We start from the raw sequence: 22,061 nt of genomic DNA, 5'->3' as shown, positions 1-22,061 counted from the left end.
AGGAGAGAGGTTACGCCCAGGCTGATGTCTTCTCATTGCAAATAGAAGGAAAATGCAAAACAGGGTATTGGGACTTGGCTCTGGAGTTAGAGCCTTGATGTTCAGAGCTGTTGCGAGCAGGATTTTGTGGGCAGGCTATCTGACTTAGCAGATGTGTTCTTGCTGCTGTTCCCTTTCTCTCTGCTGGGTATTGCATCAAGTGTTTCCCATCTGGTCCGCAACCAGACCCACAGCTGCAGCGAGGCTACTGAAATAAGGGAGTTGAGTCAAGGAACACCCTTGTACAGGTGCTTGCTTCTCCCAACAGAGCGCTTCATGCTGGGCAGCCTCACCCAGAGCACACTTAAACGTCCTGTGTCCCCTCTGAGCAGAACGTGCTGTCCAGGAGGTATGTCTGCTCTGGCTGAATGACTGCCCCGAGGGCCTGACCTTCCTGAAGCCTCTGGGTTAGAAAATAAACACAACAAAACTCACCATTTTATTCCTTCAAACTGTGAAGTGCACAGCAGTCTGCTGATCCAGAGAGCCTTTTCATACCGCTGTTGAGCTCTCCTAAGCAGCAGCAGTAGCAGACTACGAGTTGCACTTGCTGCTTAGGAACTAGCAGGCAGTGCCAGGTAGGTGGCTACGTACCTTCATGCCCTGGCCACACGCAAAGCATGCTTGGCTTCTCCACGACGTGGACGGACTTTCAAAACACATGGTCATCGTGCATGACTGCTCTGTCCACAGTCAGAGTGCAAGGATCGCTCAAGGTAACCACTGTGGCCTCTGCAAATTAAAATACTGATGAGTTCCATTCAGTCGACGCTGGATTGGTGTGGTCACGTACATCTTCGCTGTTGTTGAGCATTCTGTGCCTCCCACAGACAAACATTGTCCTGGATGCCTCCAACCCCCCAAGTTAAAACAAGTAGCTCGGACGTCTCTGTAATAATTACAACAGCACTCGTCAGGCTGCTGACAATGAATTGTTGTACTGCAGGTTTGTATGAATCTAGAATGACAGCTCCCAGGAGGAAAGAGCTATCTGCTTCTAAGCTGGAATCGAACTGTCACCTCCTGACATAGGGTCATAAAACTGGACTTCATACTTATTTTCTGTCAAGAGGAAAATTAGGGCTACTAAAATTTACCCCAAACCACTGGCAGGTTTGCAAAGCAATGCCCTCCAACTACTTTCTTGGCTTAGCCACGAGCAGTTCACTGGGGCTTAGCTAGGGTGGAACAGCTCCTGAAACCTGGAACTCAGGGACTTACTAAATGTACCTCCCCCCTTATTTGCTCCTCAGTGGAAACCCTGTTTTTCTGTCTCTCCCTTTGCTGACCCCATCAATCATCTTGGCCTTTTGCAATATCTCCTGCACTGAGAATTGTGTAGATGTTAAAGGGGTGGTGGGATTGTGACTGGGTTTTGGGGAAAGCTTGTTAAGAACATAAGAAAGTCAAAAGGTCAATGAACTAGGTAAAAACTTAACAGTTTCATTTTATATCTTCTCACATTCAACATGAATTCTCCTGCAGGAAATGTGTTTATCTGTAATCTGCTCTTTAATAACTGCTGTATGTTCTATTTGTCGTAAGATCCTCTAGTACAGGACACTTGATACCAAAAGGACATGGAGAACAGTATTAGCCTGCTATTATTTGTAAGCATAATAGGATTTTCTATGATTCTAAGTACCAACATTTTGGCAAATGGGTACCAGATCTCAGTGTTCTTTATTGTTTCTTTAAAAGTACAATGGACAAAGTTAAGTCTGTACTGGACAAACAAGTGACTACTAATAAATCGAAACCAGCCAAATGGCTTGTGAAGAATGGGGCTTGCACCAGTGCAGCGACAATAGCAACAGCACGACCGCTTTGGTGCAAATCCCCGTTGTAAGATACTGCGTGAGTGTATAAAGTGACCTGTTCTAGTACAGTTGACTTGAATTTGAAACCTGTGCGGCAGCAAGACAGCATAGAAAGGCCTTACGCAAGTCAGAATCAGATGGTAATGACCTCTGTGTTTTATAAATCTCTCATGATCACCAAATATCTTTGTTAGTAAAGCTAGTAACATTTTAATCATATCCACTGGCCTCCCTGGAAATAACATCTTCAGTGTCCATCCCTTCCTTTATTATAACTTTGTTTACCTTATGGATCAGCACACAGGAAGCCCATTATTTTTCTTCCAAAACACCACGTAGGCATTTAGTATGACTTGTTCTGCTCGCTCTAGGGAAAGTATTATTACAACTCATGAACGCTCAGGAGGCTGACTAGAGGAATGACTCACTCCTGCCTCCTGCATACCTGAACGTGAAATGATGTACCCAGCTTTCTGGAATTTCAGCGCAAAGCAAATTAGTAGCTCCAGTATTACATATACAGAATTAAGGATCTAAACGTCAGAAGGATTAAGTATTTTAAGTTTTACAGAACAAAAGTAACCGTATGCGTGAACACACAAAATCCTGGCAAAAAAAGAATTACTATTCTATGATCAAAGAACAAAATGTAAGGGAACCGGCTCACTGGTAAACAGAGACCATCTAATGTTGCACAGGTTTCAGAAAGCCAAGCAACAGCCGTGCTCCTGATACAAAACAGCATTTCCCCACACTTAGATTATTGAGAGATCCCTCCTGAGAAATAAGGAAGATCATCATACCGGACTTTGATGACCTTTTGGACTGAAGGTACCTTTTGTCAGAAATCTCAGAGGACTTTCCGGGACTAGGGACCCAAGTTGTTTTAGGAAGTCACAGCTGCAGGCGTGCCTTTAACTAGAAATACACCCCAGGATATGCTTTATGTGCTTGTCACATTTGATGCACCTGCAAGTTTTCTAGATGTAGGGTTACTGATAGGTTAGTATGTTTTAAGGCCACAAGAGACCATTACAATCATCTAGCCTGATCTTCTTCATCAGATCTTCCATAGAGATCTGTTAATTTTTTGCATAAAACCTGTGTGAGTCCTACAGTGTATCTTCTAGGAGGATGTGTGGTTACTAGAGTACGTACACTGATCATTATGAAAACCGCATAGGAATAATCTGCTAATTCCTCTTGTGCTGTGCTCTTGGCTCCTCGTGGTGGTTTGCAGACTTCCGAAGATATAGCTGCCTTGAAAGTGTTTTATAGTGGGTTGTGGGATGATCAAATTTATACAAAACTGTAGCAGTATTAAAGAAGCACAAACTAGGATATTAAGGTATCTTTGCATATTTCTTCATCTGAACAGTGTTTTCTGTTCAGATGTTCACAAATACTTGAATATATCTGAATTTAATTTCTTCATCTGGCAGTCTTATGTCACATAGAAATGGAGTACAGTATGGAATAATTGTACCTCTTTGTTTTTGTAAAATGATGTCATTTATATTGCAAATATTCAGAATCCCATAGGGCAAACCTATTTTTGAACTGTGAGAATTAGAAATAACAATCTTGAATTTTTATGAAGAGATTGGAGTGTTACGGTTGATAATAACCGGAATAAGGCTTGAGTGAATCTCTTCGAAACAATTACGTTTGATGGAAGAGTTGGCAAGTTTAAAACGCAGCACTACAGACCCATCTACACCATTTTAAAACATACACAAATTATCTTTTCATTAAGACTGTAAGCATATTTTCTCCAACTAATTTGTATGAGCTGATTTCATGGGGCTATACCTCATGCCGCAAATGAATTAGAGAAAATGTAGACATATACAAGAGGTCAAACAGACCTCTTTATAAACTAGACGGATGACACACAGCAGAGTGACATTTTTCACGTAGGATTTAATTTTTATTTCAAGATCATATTTGAAACCCAGAAGAATCTTCAACAGGCACTAATTTGACCTGTCCAGCTAATATAGCAGTTGGAGATTTAGCCGTTCCTTGTACAGCTTAATATATGCTCTGACAGAAATAGAACAAGCAATACCACTGCTGAAACAGCAACAGTCTTCATTATAAATTAAACACATCGATATTGTAATGTATATCGTATATTCGACCAAAATGAGCATTGAAAACTAATATGTTTACAAAGTAGTGGGCAGAAAGGCTTCTTCTGTTTCTTCTGTTCCCTTTTTCCTTAGGCATGTTGTCTATACTATATATCCAGGGAAGGCATGGCTCGCCTTTCTGAAACATTTACAAGTCTATTATGTTTTAAGTAAGTAGAAAATACTAAAAAAAAAATCTACACACTGAATTCCCAGCATTCCTCTAACCTAGAACTAATTCACTTTGCACTTCACAAAGATTATTAATTCATTTCAGAATTATAAGATATATGAAGTAGTTAGGTAAGAGAGCATGTTATCAACCGCCTGAATTTTTTTCTTCTCATGAAATGGTTTGTCTTTAAGACAAACTCATGACTAGTTATGGCATTATGCCATTTTTATGGCATTACTGTAAATCTTGATACTGGCAAGTGTTTCTTCTTGAGCCTTTCCTTTTCTGTCCTCCTAATTCTTTTTATCTTCTTATATATTCTTACCCTCTTCTCAATTTTCTTTCATTTTCATCTAGTCTTAATTACAATCATAACAATGTCAAAGTGGTTTGGAAATTATGAAAATAAAATAACACTGATGCAATAATGTTGGTCATAAGACAAAAAACTAACTTTCCCAAATCACAGTAACCTACTACCTGCAACGCAGTCTTCAAGCCCAGCAATGATTCAGGCACTAACACAGCAAAACACTTAAAACACACATTTAAATTAATCCTTATTTAGGACAACACAATAGTCGTGTTTAATTTTACACTAGTAGTTAAAAACTTTCCCAAATTTAAATCATATTCTGCTTGGTTTCAGCAATAACTTCTCTCATGTATGTGAACTACAGTGACAAGACCACTGGTGACAGAACAGACATCTCAGCTGGGTTATGGGACTGCCAAAGGTACAGTGAGGAGATGAGTCAGAAGCCTTAACAATAGTGGAAAATCAATCGTATTTGAAAAGGTGTTAATGATTTTGCACTCCAAGTAGACAAGGACAGAGATGATTCGACCACGTTAGTTAACCATGATTAAGCCACGTTTAAACCTGTGCTAACTAAAATACGTGTTTTGATGCCTTTGTTGCTATGGAAAAGATCACAAATTACTGACAAATATAGTGAGAAGCAAGAGCAAAGCATTACTTGCCTACATCTGTATCAGTCCTGTGTGCTGTAAGGGAGCCTGCAGGTTGCACTTTGTGAAAGCTACCAGATACCCTATTGCAGCGTTCTTTCTGCAGACAGAAGGGATTTGGTGTGAGTCTGCAGGAATCTCTGCAGATACTCCTTCTGCTGCGCTCCCCCTTCTCAGAACCACAATCCTGCTCTATGTCCATAAATGAGAAATCACCATGTGGGATTCTTTCTGATTTACAGCTCTGGAGCAGGGAGAGGAATCGATTCTGTTGCTCAGCCAACTATTGCACAACACTGGCAGGCAAAATGTTCCTTTAAGTGCAAAACATATAATCCCACTGATGTCAATGTGTAAGACTAAGGAATGTTGCCTTAAAACCTCTCTTTGTTTTCTGGACTCCTGGATTATTGATGTGTGATTAAATTTTTTCATTCTTCTAAATCAGTTTGGTATCATCAATAATAGTAGTGTAACTTGACTGATGAGATGGCATGTAAAATATTTTCTTTTATGAAAAATACTTTAAACACATACAATAAATATCCCTGGTAAATATCAAAGACTGAATATTATCTCATTGCTGTAAAGTATGGGTGCAGTGAATAGTTCACAATTTGACATACATTCTTGTTTGGTTGCACACACAATGCAATTGAAACATGAAATATCCTTAAAGATGACCAAATTATTTGCTTAATGACTGATTTGTTTTCTGTTGGTTTGTTTTGGGTTTTTTTTGGGTTTTGTTTTGTTTTGCTTTTTAAGATTAAGTTGCAGAGGTAATGCAGCAGTGATTCAGCCTTGATGGAACTGTTTAAGGTGTGCACATGACTGATCAGATGCAAAAGAGCATTAATTGAATTTGAACTCCATCAGCTGACAAGGACTTGCTTACCTCTGTGTCACCTTATGTGTTGTTCCTATTATCTGTAATAAAAGATATTTCATCAGCTTCACCTGTTGTGTTCAACAGATGTAGCTACAAAAGTCTGGTGACCACTCATAAAAACAAGTTTCTTTAACTGAGTTTTAGTAGCAATTAAAGCAGCCATGGAAAATACTTCCAGTGTAATAATCACTGTGACAGTGAAAACTACCTCATGAATTTCAGTAGTTTCACAACAGCTTTTCAATCAAACTTGCTCAGTTTATAAACAAAATTACATTTAAATATATTCTGGCCTTAAAAATGCACCCCAGAATCTGAAAGACAAGTTGAGTTAACTCCTGCTGTTATTGGTAATATTGATTTAAATGAGATGCACAAAAGCTAAGAAGCAATTGAAGAAGGTATTGGTATATTTATGCATACATATCTATATCAGATTACCGAAATTACTGATGACAATGCACAAGTATCAAGCCAGCCAGATTTTTCAGATTCCCATATCAGCTTAATTTGTGTAAACATGACAAACAAATTTGTCCTTAGAAGGACAAACTCCCCTCAAGGTGCTCACAAGACAAATACATACAATGTATAAAAATGACACAAAGAACACTGAGGTTCAAAAGAGGAAAGTGTTAAGGTTTTAGGTATAAGACAGAGCAAGAAGCCATATGAGCTAGGTAAGATCAGCTAGCTACATGAGATTTGCAGAAACAGAGGATGTGTTCTGCCTAAAAGAATCTCCATGATTGAAAAGGCATTCAAGTTACATCCAAAACTGAAACATTCTTGATTGTCAGTCTCTTCCTGTTTACTGAAGAGATGTAATTTGTTCCTGTTCAAATCGAGTTTACTCTAGTGATTTGTACTTGGAGAACTATTTTTTTTAAATTATGTAATTAATTTCTGTCTCCTTTCCTTGTGATAGCTCTAGATGATGATGAATTACATATATACAGATGAGTATGAGAAAAAAAAACTTCAAAATAATCAGTAGAGCTATATAGTTACTGTAAAATGAATATATAGATGAGTTACTTAATTTAACTCCAATTCTCCTAAGCAGGGAATAAATCCGAGGCTAAAAATTAGCTGTGGGTCTCCTGCATGGGACTACAGAACAAATCCATTAGGTAGATGGCACAACTGTCAGCCCAAAAATACAAACCATACAGGTACCTTGTAGAGATCAAGGTCAAGAAAACCTATATGGTTGTATTTATAAATACAGGTATCTGCTGTTTACTCTTGCTTTTCAGTATCCTGGTTTTTGTAGTTGGGATTCTCAGGTACACAAGAGGTCTGTTAACGCTAAACAACAGAAGTCTGTGACAGGCCTGGATGATATCACAACATTTATTATATTCAAATAAAAGTCAACATAATATCTAATTCTGATAATTTCAAACCCCTTCTTCCAGTATGTGGAGTTCCTACAATCACAACTTAAAAATCTAGTTTTCCTCAATATAGCATTGAGACTTGCGTTTACAGAATAATTTAAAAGATTAAGTGAGTTACCAATATTGTCACACAGACACAGGCTTTGGAAAACCCTGGTGTGACAGGTCTCGTCTTTTCCAAAATTAAAGCCCAGGAAACAAAGCTGATATGCATGGCATCTCAGAAAGAGTGGTTACTAATTAAAAGAATGAGGTAGAAGACCTGGGGGCGGTGGTGGAGTTTTTTGGGGTTTTTTTAACTGTATTTATCATGTGTGTTGGACAGCAAACTGGAGCAGATCCTACAGCCAGGCGTTTTTTCCTGCCAGTGAGGCTTGAAAGGGGAAAAGTATCCAAAAATTGCTTCAGGACATGGATGAGGAAACTTTTGATCAAAGTCTCTGACAGAAGCACAGAATCTGGGATCACTTCCTTGGGTTTCTAAATCACTTAATAGGTATGTTTCCAGTCAGGTAACTGGGCATTACTGTATTTTTAATCTAATTCCTACTTCAAAAAATGTGGTAGAGGCGGGACAGGGGGCTTGGCCTATATAACAACTGGCACAGACGAAAGCCAGCCAGATGGCATTAGGCTAAAAGAGTTCTCTTGCCCAAAACACAGCACCTACGTCCTTGGCAGATTCTAAAAACAGCAGAGAATCTCTCTCTCCCCCTTTACCATTTTCATACAGCTGACTTTTGTACATATCTGCAGTTCTGTCCCCTGCCCTTGTAGCTTTGTAATAACTTTGTTATTTGTGTTATTATTAACACAAATTGTCCATATGAGAAAAGCATTTATTCTACTAACAAGGTTCAAAAAGGCAAAATTTTAATTAGACTTTTTTTTCTTTCAGGTACCCCAATTTTGTAACATTGCTGAAATAATGCTCATCGATTCCTATAGCTCTTTTGGGATTGCTAATTTAAAAAGTAGTACAACTTAATACTGGAGTAAGCAATGTAATTTAAAGATCTATTTTTGATCAGATGAGCAGATTAAATATATTACAAAAAGTAAAATTCCTAAAATTTTAGATGTGCAAATTGCGCATATGCAATTATTTGATTAAGTGAACTGTGTGTGCTGCTTCTAGCAGGAAGAAATATTTCCAAGCACCTCACTCAACCTAATGTCATAAAGCGACTCTTCATGCACATTGAATAAGATCTGCTGAAAGAATATAATAGATCTACATTTGGTGAATGCTCTGTTCACAATTTATTATAAACTATATTACTTAAGTCTGATCCTCATCACCAGGGGACTCGAACTTCGCTGATAATGCAAACAATCTGGGGTTTTGGCTAATGTGAAAACCTACAAAAAGGAAATATAATCATCTAGGAAGAGAATCTATGACAAAATTATATTTATCCCTCAAGTCTCCTGGCTGGTTCTAGATTTACCATTACTTCCATCACTGCATTATGTGGGCCAAATTTCCTTCTCTCATACAGAACTGCACAACTGCTACCCAAGTCCATAGTTTCAGTGTACTCCATGAAGAGAAGATGGTTTTATGTCAATATCTACTGCTTGTAAAGAAATCTCCCCCATTTCCAGCCAGCATGTTATTCAACAGCCGCCACAGAGCTGCGCAATGCTGGTGAGAGGGAAGTAATGTGTTCCACTGAAAACCGGACAAGGAAATGCCTAAAACTGCAAGCTGACTGAAAGGGTAAAAGGAACTGAGTCAGCATTCTGGGGAAAGGAAGGAATAGGGAGGGGTGGAACAAGCAGTATATTCTTCCAAAAAAAAAGTATGTTCAAAGCAGATAACATATGAAAAAGATAAGTGCTACTAGTATGCCATAAATAATCTAAAATTTACGTAATGCACCATTAAAGTTTATGGATCAAAGCCTCCTTCCTGGCCAAGATGTGCTTGCATAACAAAGGCTCTCAGAGAGTTGGTTATAGCTTTCTGATTCACTACCCAGTTCATCTCTAGTACTGTGATGGGATTGGAGATGATTCATTAACAGAGGGAGCCAAATTGCAGTTTCTCTCCCCTACAATCCCTTTAAGACACTGTTTAAATGGGCTGTAAAACTGGTTACTATATCAGCTCTTAGTCCATTAAGAACTCTTCAGTCTGAAAGAGAAATGTCCTAGCTGGGGACCTTGGGTGGTTTTCTCTTATTTTGCACTGCCTGAGCACTGTACAAGGGGCACAGGACAGTGAATATGGCCTAAGGCTTTCCACTTACAACCTTCCTCAGGTTTCTCCAGCTGTATGAATGCTTCAATTTCTCCAAAATAAACAGAATTTATTGAGATGTATGATCACACATCCATGTTTACAGATCGCTAAACTGCAAATCCAATTCAAATTTCTTGTGTTCGGGGGAACTGTATCCCTGGATGCAATGTGCCCTCTGAGCATGCATAATTTGAAACAGATGGCTCAACAGATGAGCTGCCAAACACACAAGGCCAATTCAAATGCCATCCAAAAGTAAAAGTTAAGTGGGATAAAAGTTTTCCTTGTCCCACTTTAGATAAACAGGGCCTATCTGCTTGGAAGATGCTCTTTTCTTATTTTCTGCCTTTGTACTTATTCTTTTCAAATATGGCATGCTCTAGAAAACAAATTTAGTTTTACCAGCTACTAAGATTTTATCATATGTTTTCCAATTTTTTGATTTTTTTTTTAATAAAGCTCCAGCCTCTGGAGTTAAGAGCTTGCATTGGTTATTTGAGCTTTAATTGAAAAAAAGCAAACAAGAAAGCAGCAAAATATAGGACCTTTCTGGCCTTCAAGGTTGCCAAGAAAAGCTTGAAAATGTGAACCTTGAAGGTTCAGAGACCAAAATTCCTTTTTAACTTATGCTTTGGTTGGCAGAGCTTAAGCACAAATAAATAATTTAAAATGCCTGGAATATGAAGTCTACTGATTTCCCAGTTAAACAATCTGATACAGGAACAGCTACCATAAAGTTCTCCCCAGCTTGTAATACTTCCTAGGCTTTCCACAGGAGCCCCTGCCAAACACTTGGTCCATGGCTTGCCTAAGTGGAGGCATTGTTCCTGCTGGCATTATTATGCCTTAGGCAATGCCTTCACTGTAAAGTAAACCTGATTTAAAGCTACCATATGTCTCGATTTTCCCAGATATGCCGTTTTTTTCCATCTGGATTTTTTTCCTGAGGCCACACGCACACATCTATGTACATCTATAGCTGTCTATTAATTTGTCCATCTCCCCAAACTCTGTATCGAGTTGTCAGAATTTCTTAACATCAGGAATCCTGACACAGTGCATTCAAAAAACCCAGAGAATGGCAGATTGCATAGTGCAGAGTTTCTCTGTGCATAAAAAAAATCGAACATTTCCAAGAAGTAATTACACTACCTGAGCATTCACTGTACAGAATATGCCCACGTTGCTACTGGGAACAGAAATGACAGCCATCACTTGAGTCAGTCAAGCACTACTAAGATCAGTTACACTGCAGAGTATTACCTATGCTTCACACAGTCACTGCATCAGCTGACACTGCACTGATCATCCCCAGAAATCTTTAAAGTACTACAATGCTACAATTAGCGATTTGCGGGTATACAGGATTCAAGCTAAAGATCACAAAGAAATTGTAAGTTGAGTTAAGTCTACAGCCAAGACAAATACTCAGGGTATAAGATTGGTCCACTGCCTATAAGAAAAAGAACATTGTCCTCCTCGTGTTTTAGAAATTCAGTGAAATGAGTAAATTTAATGCAGCAACTCTGTAGTGATTAAGCATATGAGACAGCACCCCTGATATTTAACAGATTAAATTCCCATCCAAAAGCGTAAAGCCAAGTAGACATAACAGTTTACAGACAGAATGGGTTAATATTATCAATATGTAAATGGTCGTTGGATCAGGGAAAACTGTGGATAGGATTTTGTTTTGCCTAAAATTGTCAGATATGTAAAACAAAATCTGAAAGACTGATAAGACAACAGTTCAGTTGCTATTGACTTTGCTGTACTCAGAAGAGCTGCATCTTTTCTCTAGTTTGCATACTAGAAACAGCGTAATTAGAACTAGTCAGCATAAACTGGGGAGTTTAATACTAATGAAAAGCTCCTCTTTTCTTATGCAATATGAATAGCAGAGCTTAACTTTGGCTGTTTACATGCTTTAATCTTTAAGTCAATGGGATAAATTTTGCTCTTGATTACATACATGTAACCGTATCAACACCAATGGAACACACAAGTATGAACAACTTTTGGTCTGTTTGGCCTGAAGTGGAAACACCCAACTAAACTCATGCTGTCGTTTGTTGATATCTTATTGAAAAAGCCTCAATGCTGCTAATCTACAAACCATATTGCAAATTTGACTGGTAAATTAAAACAAGCTATCTGTTGTGTATATCTCAAGTAAATACACAACTGTAAGACACTACGAAATCCTAAACATTACCAACTTCAGCTTATGCTATGGAAATCAAAGCCTCACTGTATACTGCACACTATTTTTATAGTTAGACCTGCTTGTTAGTATATTCCTCACAAGTTTATTTTCAAAAATTAATTCTCTTGGGCAATGGAAAGCAAATGATGTAACTCCCCATTTTCTGACAATTGTCCAGAGGATTCGGTTAACTCCAGTAGCATTTACAGATTTTAATATTTTAATGTTATTGTAGCATTTGCTTAAAAGTTACATTGCAGTTATTGTTCAAATTAAACAGTTTATCAGGGCAATGGGAAGTATGAATAAAACAGACCGAACTGTTGGAACTTGGAAGCAAACAGATGCAACAAGGCCTGGATTTTCATCAAGTTCTTGGCTTACAAACTGAGTAACAGAGTTGCCCTGTGTGTGCTGCTGCCTATGAGCCAAGTAGGATTGTCTTTGTTTCAGTCTGTGACATCTGGGCTTATTTCAGCAGTTCTGAGCAACTTCAGCTTCAGTGGAAGTCAGTGAAACTGCTAATGTTAAAAAATGGGCGAAATAAGGTTTGACTACTACAATGTAAAATTAGGCTACAATATCACTAAAGATCCCCCACAGAAATTCCACTCATTTACTGGGGAAAAAAAAACGCAAAGCCCTCCTTGAAAGGGTACCTACAGAGTCCCTTAGCTAACTCTGTGAAAATAAGAACATACTAGAGGTAGTGGCTCAGAACAAAGGTCTAAGTAGTCCAGTGCCCTGTCTCCAGCAGCTAGTAGCTATGGAAGATGGTAGGAGTAGATAAGCATATAGTGAGACTGCCCTGGTGTACTTCCCAAACCTCCAATAATTTACAGCTCAGAAGTCACCTGAGCTGGAGTTGTTTAATTGGTGTGAGTGGTTGTCTTAGTCTAGACAGCTGATGAATGCATCCTGCATGTCCCAGGCTTTTGCCTTCATACTGCTAAGGCTGGAAACCTAGCCAGGGTGGGCTAGGGCTTTCCCCTGATCCTTGAACCTGGGTTTTCTTCCTGCTGATACTAAACTGATGAAGCTGCAGGAGGTGCTGCTGTGAACCGAAGTCTCACTTCATCTGGAAATCAGATGTGGCTGCATGCTGCACATGAGTCTGCTAGTTCACACATAGCCGGAATAGTCTCCTGACAGCTCCTGAGAGCTGTCAAAAGTAGCAAAACACCCATCTGCTCTCTAAATTGAGGTCCAAGTGCAGATCATGATTTTTGGGGAGCAATTTGAGTTTATTCTGCCAATTCTGCTGGCTACTTATTTTTCTTCTACTAAATAAATTCTCCGCTTCTTTCTCCATTTCTCATGGAAGAGAGAGAAAGAGAGTTGAGTAGGATGAAAATATAATTTCCGCATTTTCACTTCCATTAGAACAAGGAGGAAGCAAATCCTTTAAGCAAGCACCAAAAGGGATTATTTTAATTCTCAGATAAGAAGACTTCTCCAATTTTTGGTAGGATAAACCTTGCTACCTTTGTCTCCCATCCTTATACAAGGAACAGTAACCCTAAAGAAAGATCTTTTTGGCATCCCAAAATCAGGGCAGTATTAGATGAGGGATTACACTGTATACAGGTGTCCTCCTATGTACAAATCACTGGGAGTGATTCTAGATCTAAAGGAAAATGATTTGGCCTTAAATCCCAGAATGAAATGCAGATGGAGCTGGAAACAGATTCTAAATTGACACAATTGAAACTTAGTTTTAACAGATACCCCTTTAATACTTCTAGCTATGGAAGTAAAATGAGTAACAGAAGCACTCATGGGATAGCGCTCATTTTATATACTTGTGTTTTATGATTGATTGCTCAGCTCCAGGTCTCCTTGACTTTACTTTTATCCTCCCTTTCATCTTCTTAGATTTCCCACCTAAAAATTACCACAGTCAGATTTATGCTTAAGTCTAATACATTATTTCTGCTATTTACCTGGACAAAACAAAAAAACAAAAAACAGAGAAGGAAAAAGATATTTTTCCTCCAGATTTTAATAAGACTTTGTACGAGACAGCATGGATACTGTTCATAACAGCCTAATAATATGCATATATTTTGGAAGCTACTTGTATATGTGTATCCACTAGCTTTAAATACTAGCTTTGATATTGCTGTATCTATTAATAAGAAATAAATATAGTGTATAAAGAAAAAATAAACACTCACTCCTTACTGAAAATAAACATAGCATATAATCCTTATGATTAGGAACAATACTCTTCAAAATACTAAATCAGTTCTTACCTTTTCGCTTGCTAAATTTGCTACACATCAAACTCTACTGTAAATAGTCTAAATGTTGTGAGAAGACTGTTATCTATTGCATTCTTGCAAAACAAATTGACTACAAAGAGCAAGTAACCTTATTTGAAACATATTAATAGGCCAAACACTATGAAAAGAGGTGATGGTGGGAAAGTTTTGGGAAAGAGATTATGCTTATTTGCCTTTTTGTACTGTGGCTGCAGAGAAGTAAACATTCCAGTTGAGCAGCATTCCTCTATATCTTTTCAAAGTCTCTGTGGAGACTAAAGTAGAAATCACTTATTTGCGGTTGAGAAAACAGCATGGACTTCTGCATTAAATTTTAAATAAATTCTGCCCACAGGATAAGATGCTTAAATCAAATGATGAGATGTTACTCATCTAAGCAATGCATTAGGAGTATAAAATGTGATTCAGCATGCTGTGAACTCTAAACTCTTGTACTCAGCAAAGACATTAGGCCTGTTGTTTTCAAGACTAAATTAGGATGTTGTAAGCTTTATAATAAAATAATACTAAGATTACAGTGAATCGTTCACCCTGCAAAATTCATTCCAGCATTTTTCTAGTTGCTAGATTGATTTTCAGATTACCAGAGCTCAGCCTATGCGCAGATGGAAAATAGCTCATATAACTGTTTCTTCAGTATAAAGGCTAGGCAAATATTTTAATTCTTTTGCAGTAGATTTATAGTATATTTAAGTTACAGATTTTGTTAGAAGGTGCTTTCGCTATTAAATTTGTATTGCTGTTAATGCCTTCATCTCTGAACACTGAAAGATCTCAAGTGTGACCAGGACATGTGGGAGGAATTATCTGCATGCTGTGTAAAGGGAGTACAGAAGATACCCACATGTCTAAATGGCAAAGCCCCTCAGCAGGTTCAGAAATGTACTTCTTGAAGAAATGTTCAGTCCTAAAATGTCAGTTTACATCTCTTGCAACTCCCAGATAATGTCGTTACATCAAATGGTCCTGCAACACTGTAACCTGAATTTACTCTTTCATGAGACCATACCAAAATTTAAGTTATTTTATTGTTACAAAGCTACTCAAATTTACAATGCCCTTAGAATGTGTTTCTCTGTAAACCTTGTAACAGGATTTGGTCAGTAAGTGAGTCATTTGAATTGCTTAACTGAATACCCTCACACCCTGTTTTTAACACACACTGCAACATCTGACAAACTTTTCCTAGTCCTGTAAAGTATCAATGACAGGTGAGTCAGCTGTGTCTTTGCTGCATCATCCCCCAGATATACAGCACTAGTAGAGATGATTAAATAACTACAGATAAAATAAATCTTAGTTTCAGAATCATCTCTATCTATTTTAAATGCAAAAGAGATTCTTCAGCTCTTTCTTAAATGGTACCACATTTTGGCTGAACACATTCCATGTGTGCTGGGGAAATGGCTCCAGTATCATAATACTCTCCAGTGCAGCTCTAAACATGCCATGAAAGGATGAGAATCTGAACAATAATAAGGCAGATCTTTATAATGTTCAGAAAGAAAAGTCACTTCTCTTGTGACACCTAGTCCAAACACAGCCATAAGCTGTAAGTAGAAACAGAACAGGGACCCTGAGGCCTGAGGACTTTAATTCCATACAACCTGTGCTAATTTGATTTCTTCTGGTGTATGCTAATATGGAGTCATTTAGGAGGCTCAGAAAGGTCTGCTTAGCCCTCAAGGAGGTTCCTCTTCCCTGACCTAGAGGAATTTATGACAATTCACTAAGATCAGAGAAAAAATAGATTAAAATGGACAAGATTGGGAAAATTTTTGCTAGTGGCTTTTATTTGCTTCATTCCACCGTATTGCTGATTTTTTTCATAAACATTTGTATTAAAACCAGTGACAGTATAATAAATCTATTTGGAAAATCTACTTATGATGGCACTTATTGGCATACTTGATTTAATTATCCTCTTTTAAGAATGACTGCTTGCAGCGTAGAGGTGATTCTCTCCCATCTGTCTTCCTCTCCATAAACCCCTAAACCAACCATAATTCTGAAGAAATAAAATAACAAATGTTTAGGCTCTGACATTGTTCCTATTCTTTGTGTAATCGGCATATGCGTAGAAGGACTAGAAGATACCTTTAAAGGACAGTAGCAGGAGACTGAAGATGACACAGAAGGCTTCATCTTCTCCTTGACTGTAGTTTATTAGTGCATTTGTTACCCATAAAAAAAATCAAATGGAGGAAATTTTTTTCCTGAAGGTACAAATAAAAGACATTACTTGCTACCAACAAGCAGAAAAAGAATCATCCATCATCAGGCTAAAACGTAATTTCTTAATTATGATGATTATGTTGTCCGTAGTTGACATAGTGACCCGATAGGACAAGAAATACAAAATGGAACTACCAGCCCATTTCTGAAGTGGGAAAAGAAAAGGAAACAAAATGTCATTTGTTCTCTTCTCAAATGGCTTCCTCATGTTCTACAGAACCCCAAGCAATTGCAGCTGTTGGAAGACGCTAAAGCTACTTTCACTGCTGCCAGTCACACCCCCAGACACCCTTAAGGAAACCCACAAGCCACACAACTTCATCACTGAAGTTCTTCAAAATTAGTTCAGCTATAACTTCAGGAAAATTTACAACAGAAAAGCATGTTCCCTTAAAGAATCAGACCTTCAGTATACTCCTGCTTCTCATTCCCTCTAGCCTGGTCCTTCACTGGTATTTACTCTAAATCTGCAGTACCTTCCTCTTGGCTAGAAACCATACATATTTAAACTGTAATGGCCAAAAAAACCCAGACATAATTTATTGGACAAGCTTGGACAAAGGAAAAGAACATAGAAGAAATTTTAAAAACTAGGGTGCAAGTTGGGATGTTCTGGAAAACACAGTACGGACTGGGCACATCTGAGGTTTCCCCCTACATTCCTGCTGGGACAGTCTGAGTACTCCAGAGGCTGCTGTATGGGCTAAACATTGTGGCTGGTCAGGAAATCTGTGCGTGGCTGGGACACTACAGCAAGGTAATTTAACTGAGGCCTGTGTGGCAAGAGAATAATGCTGGACAAGATTTTCAGCTGATGGAGCAGCGTATAAAACAAAGGCAGCACAAGGTAACAGCTGCTGCTTGCCGCCTAGTGCTGTTGGTCTCTGTAGTACGTAATTCTCTCACGTGGCAGCAAGTACTCAATGTTAAAGAGGGTGACACACTAGTCTAATTTAAGTTTTGTAAAATATGGAGAACATCACAATAAAACTGTCTATAATTACAGAAAATAACAGCTCTTTGTAACTGTTCCAAATTGGATACAGACAGAACATGTGAAAGCAAACTGAATTCTTCTATTAAGGAAGTAACTTACTAACTTCAAGTAATTTTTTATTCAAAACCATTGATGCTGTTGATGTAACATACAAAGTATATAACGGCAGGTTGTATCACAGTTGTGGCTGATTTCAGTTTGTTGATTTGTTTAAATGAACTAAAATGTTTGCGCTGATCTTTCAAAACAATTTGAATGGGCACTTAGAATCTTTTATCAGAAGGATCTAACTAATTAAGCCTAATCCCTTCAACAATGCCCTCCTGAGCCATGTTCAATACATACTGGAGTAATCTGATATACACAGAAGACACACCATCCTGGCATGTCAAGAAAGTACATAAACCCATAGGATATTGTATCCTGAATGCTGATAACAGATTACAATTTCATAGGTATTTATTTCAATTTGTGTTTTTTTTTTTAAAAACAATGTTTCTCTAATCTCTGCCAAATCACCTAAAGAGAATATCCACACTACATTTCTAAAAGAAACCTTGAGGTGAATTATCCTTTAACACCTGTTAACACAACCTTTCCATCTACTCTAGGGCTTTTAAGGTTTAGCTACATTGAGCTAGCTAAAATACATGCTTTTTCTAGTGGAGACAAGTCTTTGGCACACTTCCCCTCAAAAAAGTCTAAGAGAACAAAGAACCAGTAAGATATTCAGTGTATGCCGAAATTCAGCAAATTCAGCCTCTGGCAAACCAAGGTAAATAGAAAGCTCTTCCGTTGAGAATTTCTCATTGAGAATGCTCTGCCTACACACAGCCCTTTCACAGTTAAGCCAAGAGGTTTTTTGCACAAGCTCTTTGCATAGTTTCAACTCTTGTGGTAAAATACAAAGTAGTGATCTGAGATAATAAAGCTCCAGTCCAACTACAGCTTTAAATGGTAGTACTAGTAATGTTCTGGCACCATCTGATGTTTTTTGTTTTGCCTGCCTGGGTATAATCTCTAGGCAGCCGCACTTTGTTTAGTCAGTGAAACTAAAGAAGAAAACAGACTACTAAGGTCATATGCAGCTTGAAAAAAAATGTTATCAAAACTAGCAAGCTGGCTTTCAAGACTGAATTGTGCATTAGCTAGATTAAACTGCTAACACCACGCATAGACACAGCACCAGGTGACTCCAAGGGGTATTAAGTCAACGCTCTAAATTCCACTAGGTAACAAACTAGTAAGCAATGTGAAATGGGGAGATAAATTAGAAATATGAAAGTATTTCTTATTTTCTAAAATCAAACACAGAAGCTCTGCCTTTGAGTGATTCTTTTTCACAGAATGGGTAACTGGGGGGATTTTTCTATTAAAATTAGCTTAACTTTAGTATAAAGTTGCAATGTTTTAAGACACTAGACCTATCTCAGCTCTACTATAAAGGGATTTTTATATTAAAATCATAAAAAGAAAAAACTGGTTTTATATTTGGTTAAAAAAAGGAAAAAGTTATTCCGTGACTACGGTAAAGATTGCATGACAAACACAAACCTCATGGTAAAAAAAACTTATCTGCTGCTATAATGTTGATCCCTAGGAAGGAACGTGAGTATCTCTATGGGTCTTTTGAAGTTTTTGTGTTCAAGTACAACCGAAGGTACGTACTTACATCAGAGAAGATCAGTGCCAAAGAACATGCCTCGCACTGAACAACAGATTTACAATCGTCCATAGCTCCTGGGGAATTAATTCCACATTCTTGGATCGGCCCACAGGAAAGCTGTGTCTCGTTTAAATAAGCCTTACCCTTAAAAGGTTATGTCAAGTCCTGAATGTTTTTTGTACACCCTGGACTCTGGCCATACAGCCCCTTCAGGAGAAGACCCAGGCCCTTGGACTCGACCGGTAAGGCCAACAGGCGCTTTGGACAGGCAAACAACAGAGAGGCAAAGGGACGAGCACAACAGCGAGAGAAATGAAAAGGCGCCGTGGTGCCAAGCATTTCAGGGGACAGGATAACGCCCTCCCGCCCTCACACAACCGAGGCAGCGGGGCGTCGCGCCCTGGCCACACCACTGCCACCGCGCAGCCCTCTGCCTCCCCTGAGCCGTGAGGGGAAGCCCCGCCACGCCAGGGACCGGACCCCCCAGCTAACACCCGCAAACCCGACCCACCGCCTCCCCTCCCCACACGCCACCCCGCCCGCGCCCGCCTAGCCCGCGCCGCGCCCCGCCTCCGGCCGTTGGGCTGCCGCCCCTCCCCCGCGCCGACGCGCGTCCCCGCTGCGCGCGCAAGCCCCGCCCCTTCCCCGCCCGCCCCCCGGGGAAGTGTGGCTCCTGGCCCCGCCCCCTCGCTGCGTGCCCCGCCCCCTTCCCTCCTGGCGGCCGCCGTGTCTCTCCCCTGCTCCCCTCACCGAGCGGGCGGTGCGTGTGGTGGCGGTGCCGGTTCGGTGCCTAAGATGGCGTCTATCATGGAGGGCCCGCTGAGCAAATGGACCAATGTCATGAAGGGCTGGCAGTACCGCTGGTTCGTGCTGGACTACAACGCCGGGCTCCTCTCCTACTACACGGTGAGGGGCAGCGGCGGGCCGGGCGGGTGAGGAGCCGGGCGCCGGGCTGAGGCGCAGGGTGGGGGTGGGGAGGGGACTCGGGGCGGTGTGAGTGCTCGGGTGGCCAATGGGGAAGGAGGAGGCGGCGGGAGCAGCCAATGGGGTGGCCCTGCGGGGAGATTTATCGGTGGGGGCGAGCGGCGTTGTTATTGTTGGCGGCCGGCGCGGGGGGGAGGGGGCGGCCCCGGGGCGGGGTCGTTGGGCGGGAGCGGCCGCTGCCCCCTCGCGGGGAGCTCCCCGGTGGCTCCGGAGGCGGCGGCCCCGGCGGGGTCTCGGAAGACGTAGGTGGCTCCCGCCGCCGCCTGGGGCCTCACACCCAGCCCCGGGCGGGTGGCGACCCCTCCGCCCCGGGGGAGCGGGGCCGGCCCGCTCGCTGCGGGCGGTCCGGAGCCTTGCCCGGTGGCGGCCGCGGGCTCCCGGGTCCCGCCGTCTCAGCGCTCCCCTCTCTGTCCAGCGGGAACTTGCTCTGGCGCTGATTTGGCCGCTCTGCCCGGGCGACGGGCCCGTAGGGTGCCGCCTGGGCGGGCGGCTGGCCTCAGGGGCGTCTGCGCCGAGCAGCGGTCTTCGCTGTCGCTTCTCCCCCGCGGGTCCCGGGCACGTTCGCGCTGCACGTGCCGGGTTCCCTTCCTCAACGGCAGGTTGCTTCCCCGTTTGAGGTGCACGTTTCCGTTAAGAGCTTCCTACTTTCCAGCACGAACTTTTAAAGTGCAGTGCATTAAGAAACAGTGATGTTTTCCTTGACTTTTTTTTTTTCTATTTGGTAGCTCTTGTCAGATCCTGACTTGCTAGCTTGTTCAGCTTCTTACATAAAAATGTGAATTAACTTACAAATATTTTAACAGTACAAATTCATTTTTTCAAGGATGTGCACTTAAATGAGGAGGCTAACTGGCTGAACTGCATGCATGCACAGATAAGTTTTCTTAGCGTGGAGCAATTACTATTGGTGTGTCAGTCTAGATAAAACACATACAAATTTAACCTGTAGTAAATTGTAATAGATTTACAACAAATAACTTCGGGTATCATGCTGTCTGTGAAGGTATATTCATACAGAAGCAGTGCATATAAAACTTTTTTTCCCTAAATCTAGGTTTCCAGCCCTGTTAGGAGAGAGCTTATCTTCCCCAGACCTAGGATTTTATAAGGCTCTCAGCATAAAACATTTACAGATTCTCAAACAATTTTGGTTCATGTAGGTTCTACATCCCTCACCTGGAATATGGATGGAGAAATAAAAGTGCTTTTATAGTTGATTTTTAATGGCTGTTCAAATGTCAGCTGTTAGACTGAGATGAATTGGTGAGTGTAGTCTAAGTAGAGGTCCAAGGTACAAAGTCATTTAATGCTCAGCTACAGAAATAGAAACATTTGCTGATGACTAGTGCATATAATAATAATTCTGGTTATTGCACTGACTTTTGCTCTATGGTCTTCACCTTTTTAATAAAAATCAATTCTTATATTTCATTATTTCCTATGATTAGGTATCCCTACATATGCATTACACTTTGATTTTGTATAATTTATTATGTTCTCTGTTATTATAATGACTTTCGGGTCACAAATTTAAAAATCCTTTTCTTAACTACCTGTCCTAAAAAATTCAAGTTGGGTTCAAGAAATCAAATCATGTTCTGTGCTTTGTGTGCCTTTACCACTAAGATATGGCTGCAGTTAACATTTACTTTAGAATGCTTTCCTTATCCATGTGCTATCTTTTCTGCACATGTCTGTAAAGTACTTGTTATGCCATTCTCTAGACATCTGAATTCATTCTTGTACCTAAGGGTGTGTATTGCATTGAAAGGCTGGCTGCCAAAAGAACCAGTCCTTCAGCACGCATGCTTCTTCATGTGTGTTGGCATGATTGCTCAGAGGGCTGTAGGGTCAGCTGGAGCGGGGGTTTGAAAGATAATTTAGGTCAAGTCTCAGTTGACCGCATGCCTCACAAGTACTAATATTAACGTTGAGAAGGTAGTGCGATACTGTTTCTTTCAGCTCTACCTTCAGTTTTAGAGTAGTAAATCCTGAATGGTAGAT

General features: G+C 40.2%; 2 protein-coding genes across 7 annotated transcripts in view; one reads left to right on the top strand and one right to left on the bottom strand.

Moving 5' to 3' along the window:
- EPS15 (epidermal growth factor receptor pathway substrate 15) overlaps window positions 1–19,892 on the bottom strand; it is a 74,293-nt gene extending 54,401 nt beyond the window's left edge. For both annotated transcript variants that reach the window (XM_082313690.1, XM_082313692.1), the window contains exons 1-2: window positions 19,824–19,892; window positions 634–771 (exon numbers count right to left, since the gene is read on the bottom strand). The gene's annotated coding sequence lies outside the window, so the exon portion shown is untranslated. The remainder of the gene's footprint in view (window positions 1–633; window positions 772–19,823) is intronic.
- The window catches only part of OSBPL9 (oxysterol binding protein like 9), a 64,225-nt gene continuing 61,947 nt past the window's right edge, over window positions 19,784–22,061 (top strand). For 4 of the 5 annotated variants that reach the window (XR_014228345.1, XM_082313696.1, XM_082313695.1 and 1 more), the window contains exon 1: window positions 19,784–19,979. Coding sequence is in view for 4 of the 5 variants with exons in the window: in XM_082313696.1 (XP_082169822.1) it covers window positions 19,869–19,979 (111 nt within the window). In the remaining variant the exon portion in view is untranslated. Of the gene's footprint in view, window positions 20,006–22,061 lie in introns of all 5 variants that reach the window. The other variant, XM_082313694.1, reaches the window with a different exon arrangement.

This window comes from Platalea leucorodia, assembly GCF_965183815.1.
Source record: "Platalea leucorodia genome assembly, chromosome: 5".
Lineage (NCBI taxonomy): Eukaryota > Metazoa > Chordata > Aves > Pelecaniformes > Threskiornithidae > Platalea > Platalea leucorodia.
The sequence above is the reverse complement of the archived record's forward strand: the minus strand, read 5'-3'. Positions and strand labels throughout refer to the sequence as shown.